Source organism: Diadema antillarum, unplaced genomic scaffold (genome assembly GCF_040938485.1).
Source record: "Diadema antillarum isolate AM-2024a unplaced genomic scaffold, OU_Dant_1.0 scf00000078, whole genome shotgun sequence".
Taxonomy (NCBI): Eukaryota; Metazoa; Echinodermata; class Echinoidea; order Diadematoida; family Diadematidae; genus Diadema; species Diadema antillarum.
The window spans coordinates 1,429,349-1,448,726 of NW_027270967.1; the positions used below are offsets into that span (position 1 = coordinate 1,429,349).

Consider the following 19,378-nt stretch of genomic DNA (forward strand, 5'->3'; position numbering starts at 1 on the left):
ATGTTTCTGTGTCTATCATTTCATTTCATTCCCATTATCTTCAGCATCACCACCATCACTTTCACCTTCATTATCACATTTTTCCTCATCATTACCCTGTCAACATCATCATACATCATCATCATCATATTTCACGTTAATCTTATTCGTATCTATGCACTAGGAATATAAAAACATAATGTATTTACAGTGTTTTATATTGTGTAGTATTTCTCCATTCCGCAAACAATATATTTTTTGTGTATTATGTAGATAGGTCCCTGGGCTGCCACGTGCTCAAGCTTTTGCTTATAGTGGCAGTCCTTCTTCCGCATAATTTCTCAGATAATTATTTGGAAATTTGGTAATACGATTTATATTTTGTTAATGAAATTAATTTACACATCGATTTTCCTTCTTTGAATCATGTACTTGTAATCTGCTTACTGATATTCCATGTGATATTACTGAAAATAATCTTGATTTATGTATGAAATTGTGTTGGAAGAAAAATAAATCAATCAAACAAACAAACAAACAAATTATACAAACACCAGTATGGTTTTAGACAAGGGCGCAGTACAAAACTATCGCTGATCAATCTAAGTGATGAATTAACCAAACAAATAGACGAGGGCAAGGTTACTGTTGGATTATTTCTAGACTTTGCAAAAGCTTTCGATACAATAAATCATGACATTTTGATATATAAATTACAACACTATGGTATACGTGGGTTACCGTTAGAGTGGATGCGCTGCTATTTATTAAATCGATTTCAATTTGTATGTTATGGAAATGAAAAGTCTGCACAACTACCGATTACATGATACCACAAGGATCTGTTTTGGGACCCACTCTGTTCTTGATTTATATCAACGATTTACCACAATCCACAGATTATTTCAATTTTCGATTATTTGCGGATGATTTGAGTTTATTTCATTCTTTTCCATCTGGAACTAAGAATATTGACTTAAAGGAAGTTGAACATAATTTCTTAGACGTTATGAAATGGTGTAATGCTAATAAATCAACAATCCAAAACAAAGTATATAGTTTTTTAAAGTAAACGTAGACATGTGGAGGTAAATGGAAATATTATGGTACGCACAGACATTATAGAGCAGGTACATTCGACTTTGTTTCTAGGAGTTAATATAGACGAAAACTTATCATGGCGAAAACATATTGAGTGTGTCTCTTCCTCAATGAGGAAAACAATTGGAATCATATTTAGAATTAGACAACTTGTGCCTAGACAAATCTTACAAATATTATATAACACCCTTATCCTTCCGCGTATATCTTATGGACTAGAAGTTTAGGGATGTACATACCACTCATATCTTCAATCTATATTTTTGTTACAAAAGAAATCAGTGCGTGCAATCTGTTTCAAAGGACCTAGGGAACATACTGGCCCTTTATTTCATCGTTTACAAATGCTAGATGTTTACATACTATACCAATTTGTAATTGGAACTGTAATGTTTGACCTAATCCATCATACTTTACCGCACGATATCTCTGATTATTGTTTTGAAATTGACCATGATTATGATACAAGTTTAAAAATGATATGAATTATAAATTAATAAGAATCAGATCTGAAACAGGTAAACACGCCTTGTCATATGCAGGTAGTATAATTTGGAGATAATTTCCTCATTATGTCAAAAAGATAAACACCCGTAATGTTTTTCGGATATCATTGCGAAAGTATCTGTTATCAATATAATAATGATCCCCTATGAAAACATGTAAATAATTATGTACATTATAACAATGATCCCCTATGAAAACATGTAAATAATTATGTACATTATAACAATTCTTCTGTGAATATTGTAAATACATTATATTACAATCTATATCATTGAAAGGACTGGCCTCGACTAGCCTGCACGCTATTGCCAGTTCTTTTTTTGCCAAACTATATCTTAACTATTAATTGTTGTGACTTTGTTGACAATGTTTGTTTGTTTGTTTGTTTGTTTGTTTGTTTGTTTGTTTGTTTGTTTGGTAAGTAAAAATCTCATTTCATTTCATTTCATATTACATAGATTGGGTGAGCTATAATGCATTTCCTTTCACAGGCATGCACTATAGCTATGCCAAATAGAAAGTTCTCCACTAATCTGATCAACCTGTATACATGTACACATTTAAACAACCTTGCATTCAGTATATCGTAAATGTATATCTACTAAAAGGTTCATTCATCACACTCCGTCAATCTTATTGAATATAAACAGTACTAAAGATGTATGGGAAGAGAAGATCCGGAGATGATCGCATAAAACCATAAAGGCCGTGTCACACCAGCCTTGCGTGCGACTTGCAAAGAACAATTTTGAGTACCCGGAGGTCCCCGTAGATGATCCGCACATGACAGTACCTAGCATGTATCTCAAAAGTAGTCGCCCGGAGGTGCGCACGAATATTTTTTTTTTTTTTTACCCGCAACCGTGTTTAGGCCCTGTCACACCTTTCCGGGCAAGCTACTCGGGCTTGTTACGTGTAGGGATTTTCTAGCATACCGGACATTCCTGAGGGCGGAAAAGGATTTGTGCGAGTCAGCGCATGTGTCTTACTTGCTGGACGCGTTATACTTGCGAGTATACTGTGTGACCTTTGTATCAGTCGCGTGGGGGCTGACAACTCAGTGAAGGAATTCCTCTAATGGAATGGCTGAAATCTCACAGAATTTCATTATCTTGGCTGCATACGGGACTGCGAAGTACCTGCGTGGGAATTGCCTGGGAAGTACTGCCGCTAAGGGTCTCCTACTAGCGTTCTGCGTGGACCTCTACGGGCATTCCCGCGACTCACCCGAAAAAAGTTTTGGTCATGCTCAAAACTTGGCTGCGGTTAAATCGGACTTGCGTGTATGAGCACTGCCGGGCAACTACGCGCTAGATACTGTCGGGTGCGGACCAACTGCGGAGAGCTCCGGGGAGTAAATTTGTTTCCCCGCAAGTCAAGCCGCAGAAGTTCCCCCGTACGGTATGACAAGGCACGAATGAAAATTGCAAACATTCTTGTTCGCCCGCTGAAAATTTTCTACGTGCTGGAAACTACCTCCTCGCCACAAGCCCACGTAGCTTGCCCGGAATGGTGTGACACGGCCTTTACATGAACTCTACTTGAATAAATAACCAATCTACTGATTTGTTAATTTGAATTTTCAAAAAAAACCCCACATGCTTGGGATTACGTGCGGAAATGTTGGAATGAAGTTATATTGTTACTACGTAAGTTAATAATTGACGTGGATACAGACTTTGTACTGGTGCCAAATTCCATGAACGTGAACGAGGCATGTACCAACTTTGGAGTTATGTTTCACAGGTAACTGATGAGCACAACATGACTACATAATTTTTTTTTTTTCGGGGAGGGGGGGGGGGGGGGGGGGTAAAAGAAGAGATTAATCAGGAGATTTGCTATTCGAAAATGTCCCGACAGCTATAGAGACCAATACACGTAATGGTAAATGTAGTGGAGGAGTTATTGCTACCGTGTGCAACCGAAGAAGTATTGGATTACATGTTTTAACAAATCAAATAGTGCCAACAAAATGATTCTAATTTGTCTTTAGCTTCAAGGATCTTCAATGTCAATTTTGTAAATGGGCATGCAAATACCGGGTGATTTTTTAAAGCAGCGAATGATGGCGCTGTAGTCAGGGTTGTTAAAAAAAAATTCATGTTAATTTTCAATTTTTCAATTTCAATTTTATTTTCGTATTTCTCGATGGAAAATACATGATATAAAACAAAATACAATAAAACAGAATGTCCAGCTGGGATATGTATACATAAAGAAATAGGAATACAAACATAATAGGGCCTACAGCGGTCGATGTGTCAATTTCAATCCAAGTAAAGGATGCAAAGAGAAATACGATGGAACCTAATAAAAAGCAAAGCTTGTTGAGTGTAGGTCCCAACAAAAGCCTAGTGTGGAGAACAGGATGAGGAGCACTGGTACAATTAAAGACCAAAAATAAGGATAAACAACAGAAAATGACTATTATATACTCGGGAGTACAGAAGATTCTTCTCACATATATTTATGTGTGTGATAAAATGAGAACAAGTTACCACATGCTGCACACTATTGCAGTTGTTCTAATAGCAATTTTGACATGATAGTGACAATGTGAATACGACATAATTTTAGGGTTAAAACATTCCGGCTACCATAGACACGGGGAAAGATTCGAAAAAAATGGAAAACATGAATCAATTGCAATTCCTATATGTGATATACCAGCCAGCAGCAATGCCGCATGAAAAGAAGGAAAGAAAGAAAGAGGGGTGAAACTATGACGCTATGCGACACGACCGAAGGTCTTACTGGGAGTGGAAGGAAAAACACCGATGGGCAGGAATTTGAGAGAGCATGCAACGAAATGTGATATGCATAAGTCTGTTCACATGTCAACAACCGAGTAGTATAACAGAACAGCTATGAGCATGATAAAAAGGAATGTTAGTGCACTTGTGTGTTGTAGCTATTCAATACATGCTGTCTGAGTTTACGCTTAAAGGATGATAATGACAAATAGCTTTTAACTTCTGTTGGGAGATCATTCCAATATTTTTGAGAATGAAAATTGCACGAGAATGAAAATTCTGTCCTTCCTGAGATTTCTTATTTTTTGAGAAATCATATTACTTTAATTTCCATTACAAATCAGTAATTACGGATGCCATGCTACATGGTAAAGAGAGGGACGTGCAAATTCGTAATCGGCATATACTCCACTCTTAACAATGCTTAATGAAACTGTAACATATTATGTGTTCATATCTCTAGGTTATTATACACAGACGACAAATAAAGTTTTTACGATATAAGTTAACTTCAGTATTCAAGTTTGCAGATAAAATTGTAGCACCACTTCACAATCCAGTTGCTTTCAAACCTCAAAAGCCAGGAAAGGGGTATTACTGCTTATGAAAAAAAAAACTTTTTAATTTTTTTTTCATCCAAAGATAAGCTTTCAGAAGTATCCTCAAAACTGTCATCAAAATTTTCATCACCTTATGATATAGTTTTAACAAATAACCCAAGCAAACAGAAATGACATTCGGTGTGTGCTGAAGTGCACATTTTCTTCCAGTTATGTTTATTTCTGATTTCATGTTAAAGAATTACATTTACACAATCGATTTGAATGGTTTAACTTAACGAAAAGTACAATATTAGTCCGGGAGCCAGCGGGGGTCAGCCTAGCTGAAAAGGTTACCAATTTTTATGTATATAACAATTTAGTACATATGCCCCTAAGTATGGAAATGCACGTCTGGCTGGTCATCGGTGGTGGGTGTGGCCAGGAGGGCCACAAAAAGGACCCCCCAAAATTAGGCTAGCCTAGCTGGAAAAGTAACCCCATGAAAACAACTGGAACTTGTTCGTTACACTTACAGGATAAATGAATGACCATTGCCAGACGTTTTAAGTGGTGGGGGGTAGCCGCCAGACGCTCTTAAAGGCCCAACTCCAGCTAGGCTAGCCTAGCTGAAAAAGTAACCTCATGAAAACTACTGGAACTTGTTCGTTACACTTACAGGATAAATGAATGACCATTGCCAGACGTTTTAAGTGGTGGGGGGTAGCCGCCAGACGCCCTTAAAGACCCAAATTTTTCCAGCTAGGCTAGCCTAGCTGAAAAAGTAACCTCATGAAACCCACTGGAACTTGTTCGTTACACTTACAGGATAAATGAATGACCATTGCCAGACGTTTTAAGTGGTGGGGGGTAGTCGCCAGACGCCCTTAAAGACCCAAATTTTTCCAGCTAGGCTAGCCTAGCTGAAAAAGTAACCTAATGTAACCCACTGGAACTTGTTCGTTACACTTACAGGATAAATGAATGGCCATTGCCAGACGTTTTAAGTGGTGGGGGGTAGCCGCCAGACGCCCTTAAAGGCCAAACTTTTTCCAGCTAGGCTTGCCTAGCTGAACAAGTAACCTTGTGAAACCCACTGGAACTTGGAGGGCCACAAAAAGGACCCCCCAAAATTAGGCTACCCTAGCTGGAAAAGTAACCCCATGAAAACAACTGGAACTTGTTCGTTACACTTACAGGATAAATGAATGACCATTGCCAGACGTTTTAAGTGGTGGGGGGTAGTCGCCAGACGCCCTTAAAGACCCAAATTTTTCCAGCTAGGCTAGCCTAGCTGAAAAAAAGTAACCTAATGTAACCCACTGGAACTTGTTCGTTACACTTACAGGATAAATGAATGGCCATTGCCAGACGTTTTAAGTGGTGGGGGGTAGCCGCCAGACGCCCTTAAAGGCCAAACTTTTTCCAGCTAGGCTTGCCTAGCTGAACAAGTAACCTTGTGAAACCCACTGGAACTTGTTCTTTACACTTAGAGGATATATGCATGACCGTTGCCAGACGTTTTAAATGGTGGTGGGGGGGGGGGGGGGAGGGGGCAGCCGCCAGACGCCCTCAAAGACCCAATTTTACCAGCTAGACTAGCCTATATATACCTGGAAAAATAACCTCCTGAAACCCACTGGAACTTGTTCTTGTGATACACTCAAAGGATAATTGAATGACTGTTGCCAGACAATAGCCGCCAGACGCCACAAAGACCAAACTCTTACCAGCTAGGCTAGCCTGGCTGAAAATTAGGAAAGTAAGCCCATGAAACCCACTGGAACTTGTTCTTACACTTACAGAATAAATGCATGACCGTTGCCAGACGCTTTTTAAAAGTGGTGGGGCGTAGCCCCCAGACGCTCTCAAAGACCCAATTTTACCAGCTATAAGGTTCACATATTTCAGAAATGATAGCAATGTAATTCCATAACAATACCGCTGGCTTGCGAGTTCACCTGTCTATAATTTATGCATTGCCTTATTCTTTTGTTCTGCTTCCTTGAGCCCCAACTCATGCATTCTTATGGTGACTCTCCCATGTCATCATCCTTGTTCATTGCAATTTGTTCTATTTTTTGAAAATATTCTTATTCTTCATCCCAATTATCACAAATTCTGAAACTCTGTCCTCAGTATAACTGATTCATAGTTGTACAAATGTAAAAATCTGAGAATCACCCGGAGGTGCCCTTTAATGGGGGAGTTTCTTGAGCGCACAGGGAAACATGCTTTGAAATATCAATAGGGCATGCAAGTGTTGAGACGAAATACTGTAGAAATATGAGAATATACAGTGCTGTGGTTTTGGCAGAAGAAATAGGTTATCTGTATTTGTCCTCAGTGATAACCAAAAAACTTATTTGGAAAGAATAATAGACATAAAAAATAATTGCCCAATCAAACATGTCGGGATTTTTCTCAAACATCAGTGTTCTCATTTTCTTTGCAGTGTAAAACAAAAATGAAAAAAAAAAAAAACAGGGCCGGGTACAGTATCCGGATGGAAATTGGTGGGATGGGCGTAAACCCGCGGGTATTATAACATACTGACGTAAAAAAAAACAAGACCAAAAATTACTTTCTTTCTGTGCCCTTGGGAGAAATATTCATCAATTGCATTTTGGAAATTTTGAAAATCACAACTTTTTATGAAATTGTGTCCTACAGTATCTCTTCTTATATGAAGGCTTTTTTTATAATCAAGTTTCTTTCCTCTATGACCATGATAAAACAAACCCCCGATGATTAAAACAAAACACAATCAAAACTTGGCAAATGAACTCTTTGGACATTAGCAAAAGGGAATACATTAACAGTTTTTGCAAACACTTTATACAATTGTCTAATACTCCATCAAGCTCATAAAAAATACAATTCTACTGCAACAAGAAATCCATTCAGTAAGACTCGTCCTCGGTGTACATAGCTTAAAATGCCAACTTTTTAAAAATAATGCTCCAGCTCTTAAATTTGCTTTAAAAAGGGGAAGTAAAGCTCAACACCTTTGGCCTATGACTTTTTAGGTACCGTATCACCTTACGGTTGAGGAGATGGGTAAAGAAAAATTATTAACGAAATCAAATTTATAGGAACATGCTTCACATGACCTCACCGTTTTCTTCTCTTAAGAAAGAAACGAAATCTGAAAATTGTTCAAGAGTGTTTTTGAACATAGTACATTGCAAAAGCAGAAAAAAATCAGTGTTTTTAAGAAACATAACTCACAACAACAAGGAATTCCTGTCGTGTCTAATATTGCACGTTTTTGGTTTGGAGGGTTTTGGATGCTAATATTTCAGACAAGTTTATGCTCCGGCACTTCAATGAACTTAAATGTAAAGTAATGATCAACCTCTCTTGCCAATAAACTCAACATTTGCTGTTCTTCAGTAAAGCATATGACAGAAACCTTTCGAGAAACATGTCTAAAATTCATATGAATAAGCTCACAGCAACAACAAAAATATTATGTTATCTATAAACTAATACTGCATGTACTTAGTTTCGAGGGATTAAGATGCAAAATGTTATGACAAAAGCCCCTACGTGGTTACCAGCAATTAAACATCCTTCAACTTCTTTAGCAAATGAGCTCATGTGTATCATCTTCTTGTTGAGAAGACGAAGATGAGTAATGATAAAATAACCAAACTATCAACTTTCCTTAACATGATTTACATGAAATCATTATTGCCTTCTCGTAACGAAATTGAAAAAACCAGAACATCTGAAATTGTTCAAAATCGCTTCTTGATAACGATAAAAGCAAAGGAAACTTAGTGTTTGTAACCACGTGTCTACAGATCTGTCATGCTCATAAGAAACGTAACTCACAGGAACATAATTTTATACAGTAAGTACTTGGTTTGGAGGACATTTAGATGCCAACTTTTCAAGAATAATACACCAGCACTGACATTAACTGATGAAAAAAAAGGAATGCTCAGCTTCTTTATCCAATTAGCTCATAGGTAATTCCTTGTAGTTGAAAAAAAAAGAGTACACATAAAAAAATAGACTTCCCGTAACATGTATCACAGGTCATGATCTCCACATTTGCTCCTCTTAACTTAAAAGAAATGAATATATATTTAAATTTGTTTTAAATGACCTTTAAACAATATGAAGAAAAAAATTCTGTGTCTGCAAAGGCTTGACACGTGTCTAATACTGGGTCACGCTCATATTAAACGTAGCTCACAGGAACAAGGAATTCACGTGTGTATAAAATAATACTGCAGAGAGGGTGCAAAGTTGAACCCTTTATTGAGGGTGCGAAAATGTTCCCTTGGTATAATCTTTCCACCCACACTAAGTGGTGCTAGATTGCGCCTCTTCTTGAGGGTGCATCTTTCCACCCACACTGAGTGGTGCTAAGTTGCACCTTTCTTGAGGGCGCGATCTTGCACCCTTTACCTTTCGGCGCACCTTTGCACCCCGTGTAGCCTTTACATCTTGGTGCAACTTAAACATCCTTTCGTGAGGGTGCAAAGAAACACCCAAAGTTCCAAGATTGTGCCTTGTTTTGAGGGTGCAATCTTGGAACTTTGGGTGCTACTTTGTACCCGCAAGAAAGGGTGAAAGTTACACCCTCGGGAGCAACTTTGCCCCCTTGAAAAAGGCGCAACCTCGTACCTTTAGGTGCAACTTTATGCCCGAAGGATGCAAGAATGTACCCTCTCGTGAGGGTGCAATCTTGTGTTTTATTGGTATGATGTTACACCTATGTGGTGCTTATTTGCTCCATAACTGCTGCAAAATTGCTCCTTTAAAGGAGCAAGTCAGTGTCACTGCCTGCTCCTTTATAGGGGCAATATTGTCCATCATCTCAAGGTGCAACTTAGCATCACATAATCGGGTACGATTTAGTTCCTTAACTACTCTAAACCTTGAATAGTGCGAACTGATGTAAGCCTATTTGCTCAGTATATAACTTATGTTGTTGTTGCACTCTGCAAAGTAAATAGGATTAGTGTAACTTGAATCTTGTAAATCATGAAATGTGTGTGCGTGTGGAATTTGTGAGTTGTGAAAATGTTAATGTAAAAGTTAACTTAGTTGTGTTTGAATAATATACTGAAACCCAAAATTTACCCAATTACCTTTTCAATAAGGTGAGCACTATCATATCTATCAAACAGTTAACCTTCTCGGCAAGAGTATACATCTGCATGAAGGAAGAGGTGAAAATATGATAATGCAGTTGTCTGGATACGTTTTATTCAAAACGTTCTTGAATGCGTACTTATTCACATAATCTATAAGAATAACATATGCTTCTTACCAGTACTCAAAGCCTCTAAAACAAGAGAATGCTTCTTACACTTCTAAAGTATACACCATATCTTAAAAACAAAATGTAAGAGGATTTAAGAAGCTGTTTGTATGCATTCAAACGAATCCATATTTCTATCTAAAATGTAAAACGTGTCTTGTAAAAGGGGAATTCGTTTTATAATGACGATGCCAAACCGTTTTTGTCTTAAAGTCCTTATCTCGACATGTCTTGGAGTTCACGCTTATTGAAAACATGAAATTCTTGGCACGTAGATTACAACTATGGTTTAAAGAGTTAACTGAGATACGCATATCGTATACGGGCATTTCGATGAAAACATTAAAATACAAGGTACTGTAAATAATATGAAAATCAAACTTGATACCAGCCCTTATCGGCAACCAATACAGACTATGGAGGACTGCAGTTATAATTGAGTTCAGATATTGTTTTGGGTGATATACGCATGCCGACTGATTTGGGATTTCGAGTCCCTCGAGCTGAGATTCCGGAACTGCGATGAGCAAACCATCATTATGCATAACAAAGTGACTGAGAATAATGCATGCACCAGTTTCTGTTTCGTTGTTCTATACACAGAAAGTTGTTTCGTTTTCCAATCCTGTGCAGGCACACAGAGATTTACAGAATTCAATCATCTTTGGCTATAACGCCATGGTCGCGTGCAAAATGAATGCAGCTTATCGAACTTAACCTGTAGTTACTGAATAGGGGACTATACTGTATATTCAATTTATGCATTATTAATCGGATGATAGAACCTGTCAAAGAGTAAATTGCGGATATCATATACCATTGTCAAATTCACTTTCTGTTCTATACATAGTATCAATGGAATGTTATGAACCACTTCAGCATTACCAATCATTATCATATTTATTTCCCTGAAACGGCTGCACTTGTATGAGCGGGAAGAGCTTGGCATCATACATAGCAAGAGTCGTGACTACAAAACTAAATACATGTATTATACAAGGTTTCAGGACACTTTGAATCATGCCCCCCCCCCCCCAAAAAAAAAAAAAACACACACACAAAACAAAACAAAAACAAAAACCAACAACTTAGTGAAATATTGTACAATGTATGCCCTACTTCCATTAACCTATGATCTTTGACCTTTGAATACACGGCCCGCATTTTTTTAACGAATAGGCATTTGGATGCAACGTAGGTATTATATAAAAGAAAAAATGTTTTAGGAAAATACCTTTAACCACTTCAGAAATAATTATGGAACAAATAGCAAAATATTGACACGTTCACTACTTCCGTAATGACATGACAGAAAACTTTCCTCACCGAATCGTTCTGCCGTAATTCATGAGCAAGTCATGGATATATACTTAGTTCGATTAAAAGTATACATTGAGTCACTGCAAAAGCATCTAATGAAAAGTATGCTTCAGAACTACATCATTGTCATTTATTCTATAACACAAATAGTATAGAGCTATTGGTCCGCCATATTGCCTAACAGGTCGTTGTCCTCCTACCACGTTTGTTTAGCAAATAAGGCACAGAATTTAATTTTGCACTTGTTGCCAAAGACTCTAATCTTCTTTACCGCTATTCTCAGACATGACTGTATGCTGGTGCTGTATGAAGTAGAAACGGAAGCTTACAAATATTCACCATCTAACAAGGCAAAAGCGAAGTGATGTCTCGTCCACGTATCGACTTTGTGATTACAGAGATTTTCAAATGGTAAAGGCCTAGTTCATTGACTTTTTGACTGTTGACGTAGTCGGACTTCACCAATATTAACACTTGACAGCAATCATTAGATGATCTGAGGAGTGAATTTGGTGGTCATATAGCTCAAAAGTGTGGAAAATTATTGAAAGGACACCATGCAGAATACTATGTAGACAGTGTTTATCAGGTGATATACCAACATAGAACAAGTTCCAGTGGGTTTCAGGAGGTTACTTTTCCAGCCAGGGCTATAGTCTAGCTGGTAAAATTGGGTCTTTGAGGGCATCTGCCGGCTACCCCCCCCCCCCCACTTCTTAAAACGTCTGGCAACGGCCATGCATATATCCTGTACGTGTAAATAACAAGTTCCAGTGGGTTTCATTAGGTTATATTTTCAGCTAGGCTAGCCTAGCTGGAAAAAGTTGGGTCTTTAAGGGCGTCTGGCGGCTACCCCCACCACTTAAAACGTCTGGCAATGGCCATGCATTTATCCTGTAAGTGTAACGAACAAGTTCCAGTGGGTTTCATTAGGTTACTTTTTCAGCTAGGCTAGCCTAGCTGGAAAAATTTGGGTCTTTAAGGGCGTCTGGCGGCTACCCCCCACCACTTAAAACGTCTGGCAATGGTCATTCATTTATCCTGTAAGTGTAACGAACAAGTTCCAGTGGGTTTCATGAGGTTACTTTTTCAGCTAGGCTAGCCTAGCTGGAAAAATTTGGGTCTTTAAGGGCGTCTGGCGGCTACCCCCCACCACTTAAAACGTCTGGCAATGGTCATTCATTTATCCTGTAAGTGTAACGAACAAGTTCCGGTGGTTCTCATGAGGTTACTTTTTCAGCTAGGCTAGCCTAGCTGCAGTTGGGCCTTTAAGAGCGTCTGGCGGCTACCCCCCACCACTTAAAACGTCTGGCAATGGTCATTCATTTATCCTGTAAGTGTAACGAACAAGTTCCAACTGTTTTCATGGGGTTACTTTTCCAGCTAGGCTAGCCTAATTTTGAGGGGTCCTTTTTTTGGCCCTCCTGGCCACACCCACCACCGATGACCAGCCAGACGTGCATTTCCATACTTAGGGGCATATGTACTAAATTGCTATATACATAAAAATTGGTAACCTTTTCAGCTAGGCTGACCCCCGCTGGCTCCCGGACTATATGCAGAAACATACCCACATTGGAACAACTTTAGGTAAGGAAACATACTTAACTTTTATAGGCATATGAAGCTGTCAAATCTTTCTGCTTCCACGAACAAAATAAAAACTTTACAACATGTTTAATGTTACACAATTGTTAAAATTAAATTCATAGATTATACGTGCTTCTTTATCAGCAATAGGTGTCCTATCTTCCTATCTACAACGGAGAAAAAAAGAAGCTTTTCAATGACACATGTTTCTCTTCCTATATAAGACCTTACAGTAATGCTGGAAATAGTAATATCCAAAGCCCCATATTTTGACATATAACTCTTAACGGAACATATTTAAGATAATTGTAAAAAGAATCTAAAAAACCACCAGCAAATCACTTTTTTGTTCTTTAAACGAGATTTACTAAATTTCCACTTCAAACCAAACACATTACCATAGTTACAAAAAGTAACCTTTTCATTGCCATTTTATTTTTCCATTTCCTGTTTCTGAGTACTTTGGCAGTAAACAATGATATCCAAACTCAGTTTGCTAAATAGCTGGTGATAGAATAACACTAAAATAATCCAGTATACCAACCACTAGTAAGACACATATGCACAAATTATTATACACACAAATACACAAACACACGCACACAAATTAACCCTCATATAATTGATTTCATGTGGGCCCTCAGCTGACACTTGGATGTGCCGTATTCCACGTCTTTCTCCCGGAATAACAATTGTGTTTTCTTTTCTCTCAACATTATTTCTCTGAAACACAACTTTTACTTGTTATAAGAGACATGATGTATGATATTCAGTGGCTGTCTATAGTTGTATGGCATCGTTCAACACAACGAATTTAGGTGCGATCATTTGTTCTTAATGATAATAATACCATCCAAGAAGGTAATATTGTCTGCATGATTACCTGCATATTTTTTTACAAGAGGCCTATGTATCCGTTTTACTACAACAGCTGGAAATCTCATAATTCTTTGATAGGGTGAGAACATACACCAAAACTTCTCCAGTGGTATTCTATCCACCTCGAAAACATACAGTCAGTGTATAAACTACATCGATTAGTCTTTGTTAAAAAGCGTTTTCTGTCGTTTATTGGTCCAGATGTTCGTCACAATGCGTCGGATGTCAGTCATAATGCTTCAGCGCAAGTACCGAGGCCAAAAAACTCAACCAAGGTGAAAAAGTTCATTGCGTCAGCTAAAGTACCGAGGCCAAAAAAATCAACCAAACGGAATAAGTTCATTGCAGCAAGGTAAATTCTTCCATGGAGTTCATTGATATTAACAGTACCATGCATCACAATAACCCCCCTCCCCGCCAAAAAAAAATAATAAAAAATAAATAAAATAGATGAATAAATAAATAAACAAATGAGAGCGACAGAGAGAGAGAGAGAGAGAGAGAGAAAGAAGAAAAAGAATATTCTTATCTTTGGAGTCTGACAATCAAATCAAGTCTTAACGTCTCTAACCAACTCAATTGTTAGTGATAAAAACATAACCACGCAAGAATATTACGTCAGAGAAAACAGTCTTTAACAGTCAGGAAACCAAAGTCCAAATATAAGTGTGGATTGAGTTTAATTGGAAAATCGAGTCAAGATATAAATCATACGAGTTCAAAGGTTAAGTTTTGATTGAGATTGGATGAAAAAATAAGGAACTTATGACATTTTGAAATTTTGCTAATTTCAACAAAACAGTTCTTGTACAGTGGATATGAACATGAAAATGAATGAGCAAACCAAGTCATAACCTCACAATTTTTCATTGATTGTGTCAAAAAAAAATAAAGAAATGATGAAAATTCAATGTTATTGTCATTGAAGTCTGATACATGGTGTTATTCCTGCTTGAAAAAACTGTAGAATAGTGATCAGTTAGATGTACCAGGATTTGAGCCTCGGGCATAACTACGTTTGAATGAAAAACTGGAAATTTCAAAATATTATGTACAAGCTATATGGCAAGTTGTGAGGGTAGGTATAGGTATTTATTTCAGTTAAAACATATAAAAAAATACAGTTCGAAAACGGCTGGAATGCCCATATTTATTCGTTTATCTGTCTTTCAGAATTGAAATTTGTGCGTTAAAGTTAGCATTTCGAACAATGAAATTTGCACATGTGGCTTTCGAATCCGTAGAATGGGCATTCAAATTGGCTGGTACTCTACGTTTATTCAAATTCGCCACCACTCCCCGGAAAGGGTATTTGAGTCATTCAATTTCGCGAATGGGCAGTCAAATTCCAAACATTTTCATTCAAAATAACTCATGTTCTTTCTTTTTTGAAAAGGTGAGAACATTTAGACATGTGCATTTCTATGTGTTCTTTGTTTTATCAACACACTATAAAGCAGTGAAAGTATCATATTTTGGCCCCATATAACTCGATGTTTGTTGTTCTGTGACGCCCCTTTTCTTTCATACAATATAGCGTACAAGCACCCATACTTCATATTAACTTCATCTTCTTACAGCCATTAAGGCTCAAGAAGACAGAGAAAGAATTATAGGAACAACACACTCGGAATAAAGCGCTCAACGGCCAGATAAGTTGTGGCCACATGCACTATCTTCGGACTGGGAGACTCAAAAAACACATAGAAAAAAATGTTGCCAAAATCTCTAAAATTAATGAGAAAATATGAAATGTAATGATGCTTACAAAAACAATAACTATGTTGCAAAAAAAAAAGTGAAGAAAGAACTAAAGCATAAACATTGCGGGCTTAATTGACTGCAAAAGATGTTAAATTGGATGCCCAAAAATGAATTCGAATGAACGAGCGCAGCATGTACGGATCGCGTGACTATATCATTCTAAATTGAATGAACGATTAACGAAATGGTGCTTGGTTTACGAAGTTCAATTGAAAAAGTGTTAATTAGAATGAGGTTAAAGGTAGTTTGAATGCTCCAAAATGAATTTGTATGAAGAGATCATAAAATTGAAATGCCGAACATGCCATCTACGCTAAATTCTGTCAGAGATAACAGACAAACTTTTGATAACAGACACACTCAATAAAAAGGATTTTAAACATATTAACTATATGCATACACACAACCACACCCACACAGACACACATACACACACACACACACACACACTCACACACACACACAAATATGTGTTGTGGGTAGGAATTTGCTAATTCGAACGAATATTCTGCAGGTACCTGAGACATAATTCCGTATCAGGATTCCAAACCCACGATAACATACCACTGGGAACACGTGTAAAAAATATTTAGCTTTAAGGTAATAACTGTTGAATATGAGGGGAATTTTAACTGCTACGTATAAGTGACAGTTGATGATATAATGTTAGCAAATAACTTGTGCCGTAAAGGTCCCCATTACCTTCGGGAGCAGTGATTTAAAATTTTTTCAAGATATCACATTAATACTTGATTCATATGTGTACGTCTGTTGTATCACAAAACATCCTATCATATAAAATTTTCGCAATAAATCCTGAAATATAAGGAGATATCGGTATTTTTCTCAATAAACCATAACTGCAGACGGTTTAGTGTGGAAACATTTAATCCTAACTATTGTTCACATTTTGTGCATTTAACAATAGGCCTACTCAGCATAGATTATACGTTTTCAATTTTTTTTTTTTTTACAGTGGTTGCTTCTATCCCTAACTCACATTTTAAAACTTTTCTAAAGCACTAATGCTGGGTTTTTGTTTCATCTGCAAATGGTAAAATTGTGTCTTTAATTCGTCATTCGTTCCGGTTCTTTTTTAAGGGATAAAGTTGCATCGGGCATCACTCGTGAAGAGACCATCCAGATATTTCTACCTGGAATACCGCCAGAGAAATGGAAGATACTCTCGTCTGCAAAGGACGTGGCCAAGAGCAAACAAACTCGGTCTGTCCCACTGGTGAACTCCTGCTCCATTGTCGGAAATAGTGGCGTTCTGCTTGAAAGCAACTGTGGCGACGTCATCGACCACGGCGATCTAGTCGTACGGATGAACCTCGCGCCTGCTGGCGGGGAATATTCACGTGACGTTGGATCGAAGACGAATCTAACTACGATCAACTTTGAGCTGAGCAAAACTATGTCGTCGTGCGCCAAGGCAGAGTACACCAACAAGTCACTTGAAGACATACCGGACAAATGCCAAAGTTTGATGAAACTCATGCTTCGTCTTAATAACACTGTCATTTGGTATTTCAAGGCCCATGGGGTGGTAGACCTCATCAAGAAGGGACTAGATTTTTACAAGGAGTATTACAACCTGCAAGTTTTATTTGCTTACAGTCCTGCAGGTCTATTACGACCAACACAAAGGTTTGTTTCCTTTGTTCATTATACCGTTGACTTTGTATTTGGATATTTCTTTCTCGCCCCATTCTAAAACTAATGGCTCTGAGTAAACTCTACACGGCAATTTACTTGATGATATTGGGAGGAGACGCAAAATTTTAGCAAAATGCATTAGGGAGCCTACTTCATAAACAATGACCCTCATGACAATGAAAGTTGCATTTTCCAAGATTAAGGTAAGTTCCCCTTCATACAGTAGCGATTTTGTTGTTTGTTTGATTGTTTTTTGGAATATTGATCGACACGGAGATATCTTAAGCTTAAGAAGTTCTATGCAAATATACAACGAAATGAGGAGATATACCTAAATAACTGGTAAAACAAACTCTTTTTCTTTGCTTCCAGTGAAACATAATGAACGCCCCACTTAACTGTTTTGTTTGTTTGTTTTTGTTTTTGTTTTTTTATATAACGATAGAACAAAATATATGATATAACGTGGTAAGGGCATTCTTAATAGTAGTACTGATAATAAATATATTACCGACAAAGTTTCTGTTCTTCTATCTCCCCTCTTCATTCTTAGATGGCTGAGAGTACGAGCTGCAACGACTGGTGCGGTAATATATCTCGGCGCTCACAAATTTTGCCGACGAATCACGTTGTTCGGATTCTATCCTCGCTACGTCGACCCCACAAATCGAACCCTTCGCTATCACTATTACGACGACACGCCCAAGAACTACTCGAAAACTCCCCACTCATTCAACAAAGAGTTCGATGTGTGGCAGTCGCTCGAAAAAGACGGGTACTTGCGGGTCATCAACGATTGTGCGGGAAGGTGGGACAAGCATGACTACCATAGCCAGCTAGACACATGACTTCACAAAGATGCACACTTTTTTGTTTCATGATATCAGGTCCATGTTGACTATGAAATTGTGATACACACACACACACATACACACGCACACGCATACACACGAATGATTATCAGGTGTGTCCATTATTTCAAGATAATGAATATTATTTATTACCCATTATATATACGTGTTCTAGTATATATTCGTACTTTTTGTCTGTTCCTGAAATATATATATATATATATATATATATATATATATATACGTGTTGAATCACAATTTACTTAGTCAATCGACTGAAGATAAGTGGAGTGAATATAAAATGTAAGGTTGGCATTCGTGGTCACCATTCATTGTGCCATTTATTTCTCATCTTACCATCATTTGGCTTATCTGCATTTCACTGCCTATCTGTCATTGGAAAAATATCAGATGACACTAGTCAGATACACTAACGATGTAAATTCTGCCTGAAATCACTTTCACAATTGCAACATTTGGAGATTTTCGAGGTTTACAGGAGCTGTAATCATCTAAGTATAATTCTAATCTAAATTCTAAACACAACCATTATTAAGATATTCATTATAGAAGCTTTTGAAAAGTTTACTACCTAAACAAGCAATAATATAGTTGTATGTACAGCAGAGCTAGGGCTCACATGAGGCAGAACATTTCTTTTTCTGCAAAGAAACACTTGTTAAAAGATACAACATCAAACGACTTGAAGGTTTAGCTGCAATTTCAGGCATGGTAAAGGAGCTTTCATTTATTTAGTGCGGTGATTTGGCTCAGTCGGTAGCGCATCTGCCTATCGATCCAAAGGACCCGGGTTCGATACCCGAGTTTAACTGAGCAATGATGAGTGTGATCATACTGTCTCCTCTGGTAAGAGGAAAAACATCCATCGTCTGTCCCTCGGTTAGGACATTAAATGGCAGTCCCGTGTGTGAGAGAGTCACAACTCATGCACGTGAAAGAGCAGGGTGCATAACCCGATAAAGTGGTCCCACCTCACATCCAACATGACCCGGTGACAGACCAGCTAGTGCAGCTGAATATGGGTTATCTAGCAATCCTCTCAGATGAAGAAAAACTATAGCAAATATATAGTAATGATATTGACAATTGTATTGTTATGATATCTGTAGAAAGGTGCGTGGCCAATGTTAA

The 19,378-nt window shown here is 37.7% G+C and overlaps 1 protein-coding gene across 1 annotated transcript in view; it reads left to right on the forward strand.

The window, feature by feature from the left end:
* LOC139717640 (alpha-2,8-sialyltransferase 8B-like) overlaps positions 1-18,223 on the forward strand; it is a 39,608-nt gene extending 21,385 nt beyond the window's left edge. Inside the window, exons 2-3 of the mRNA XM_071629146.1 lie at positions 16,818-17,366; positions 17,929-18,223. Coding sequence (XP_071485247.1) covers positions 16,818-17,366; positions 17,929-18,223 — 844 coding nt within the window. The remainder of the gene's footprint in view (positions 1-16,817; positions 17,367-17,928) is intronic.
* Positions 18,224-19,378: the final 1,155 nt, after the last annotated feature.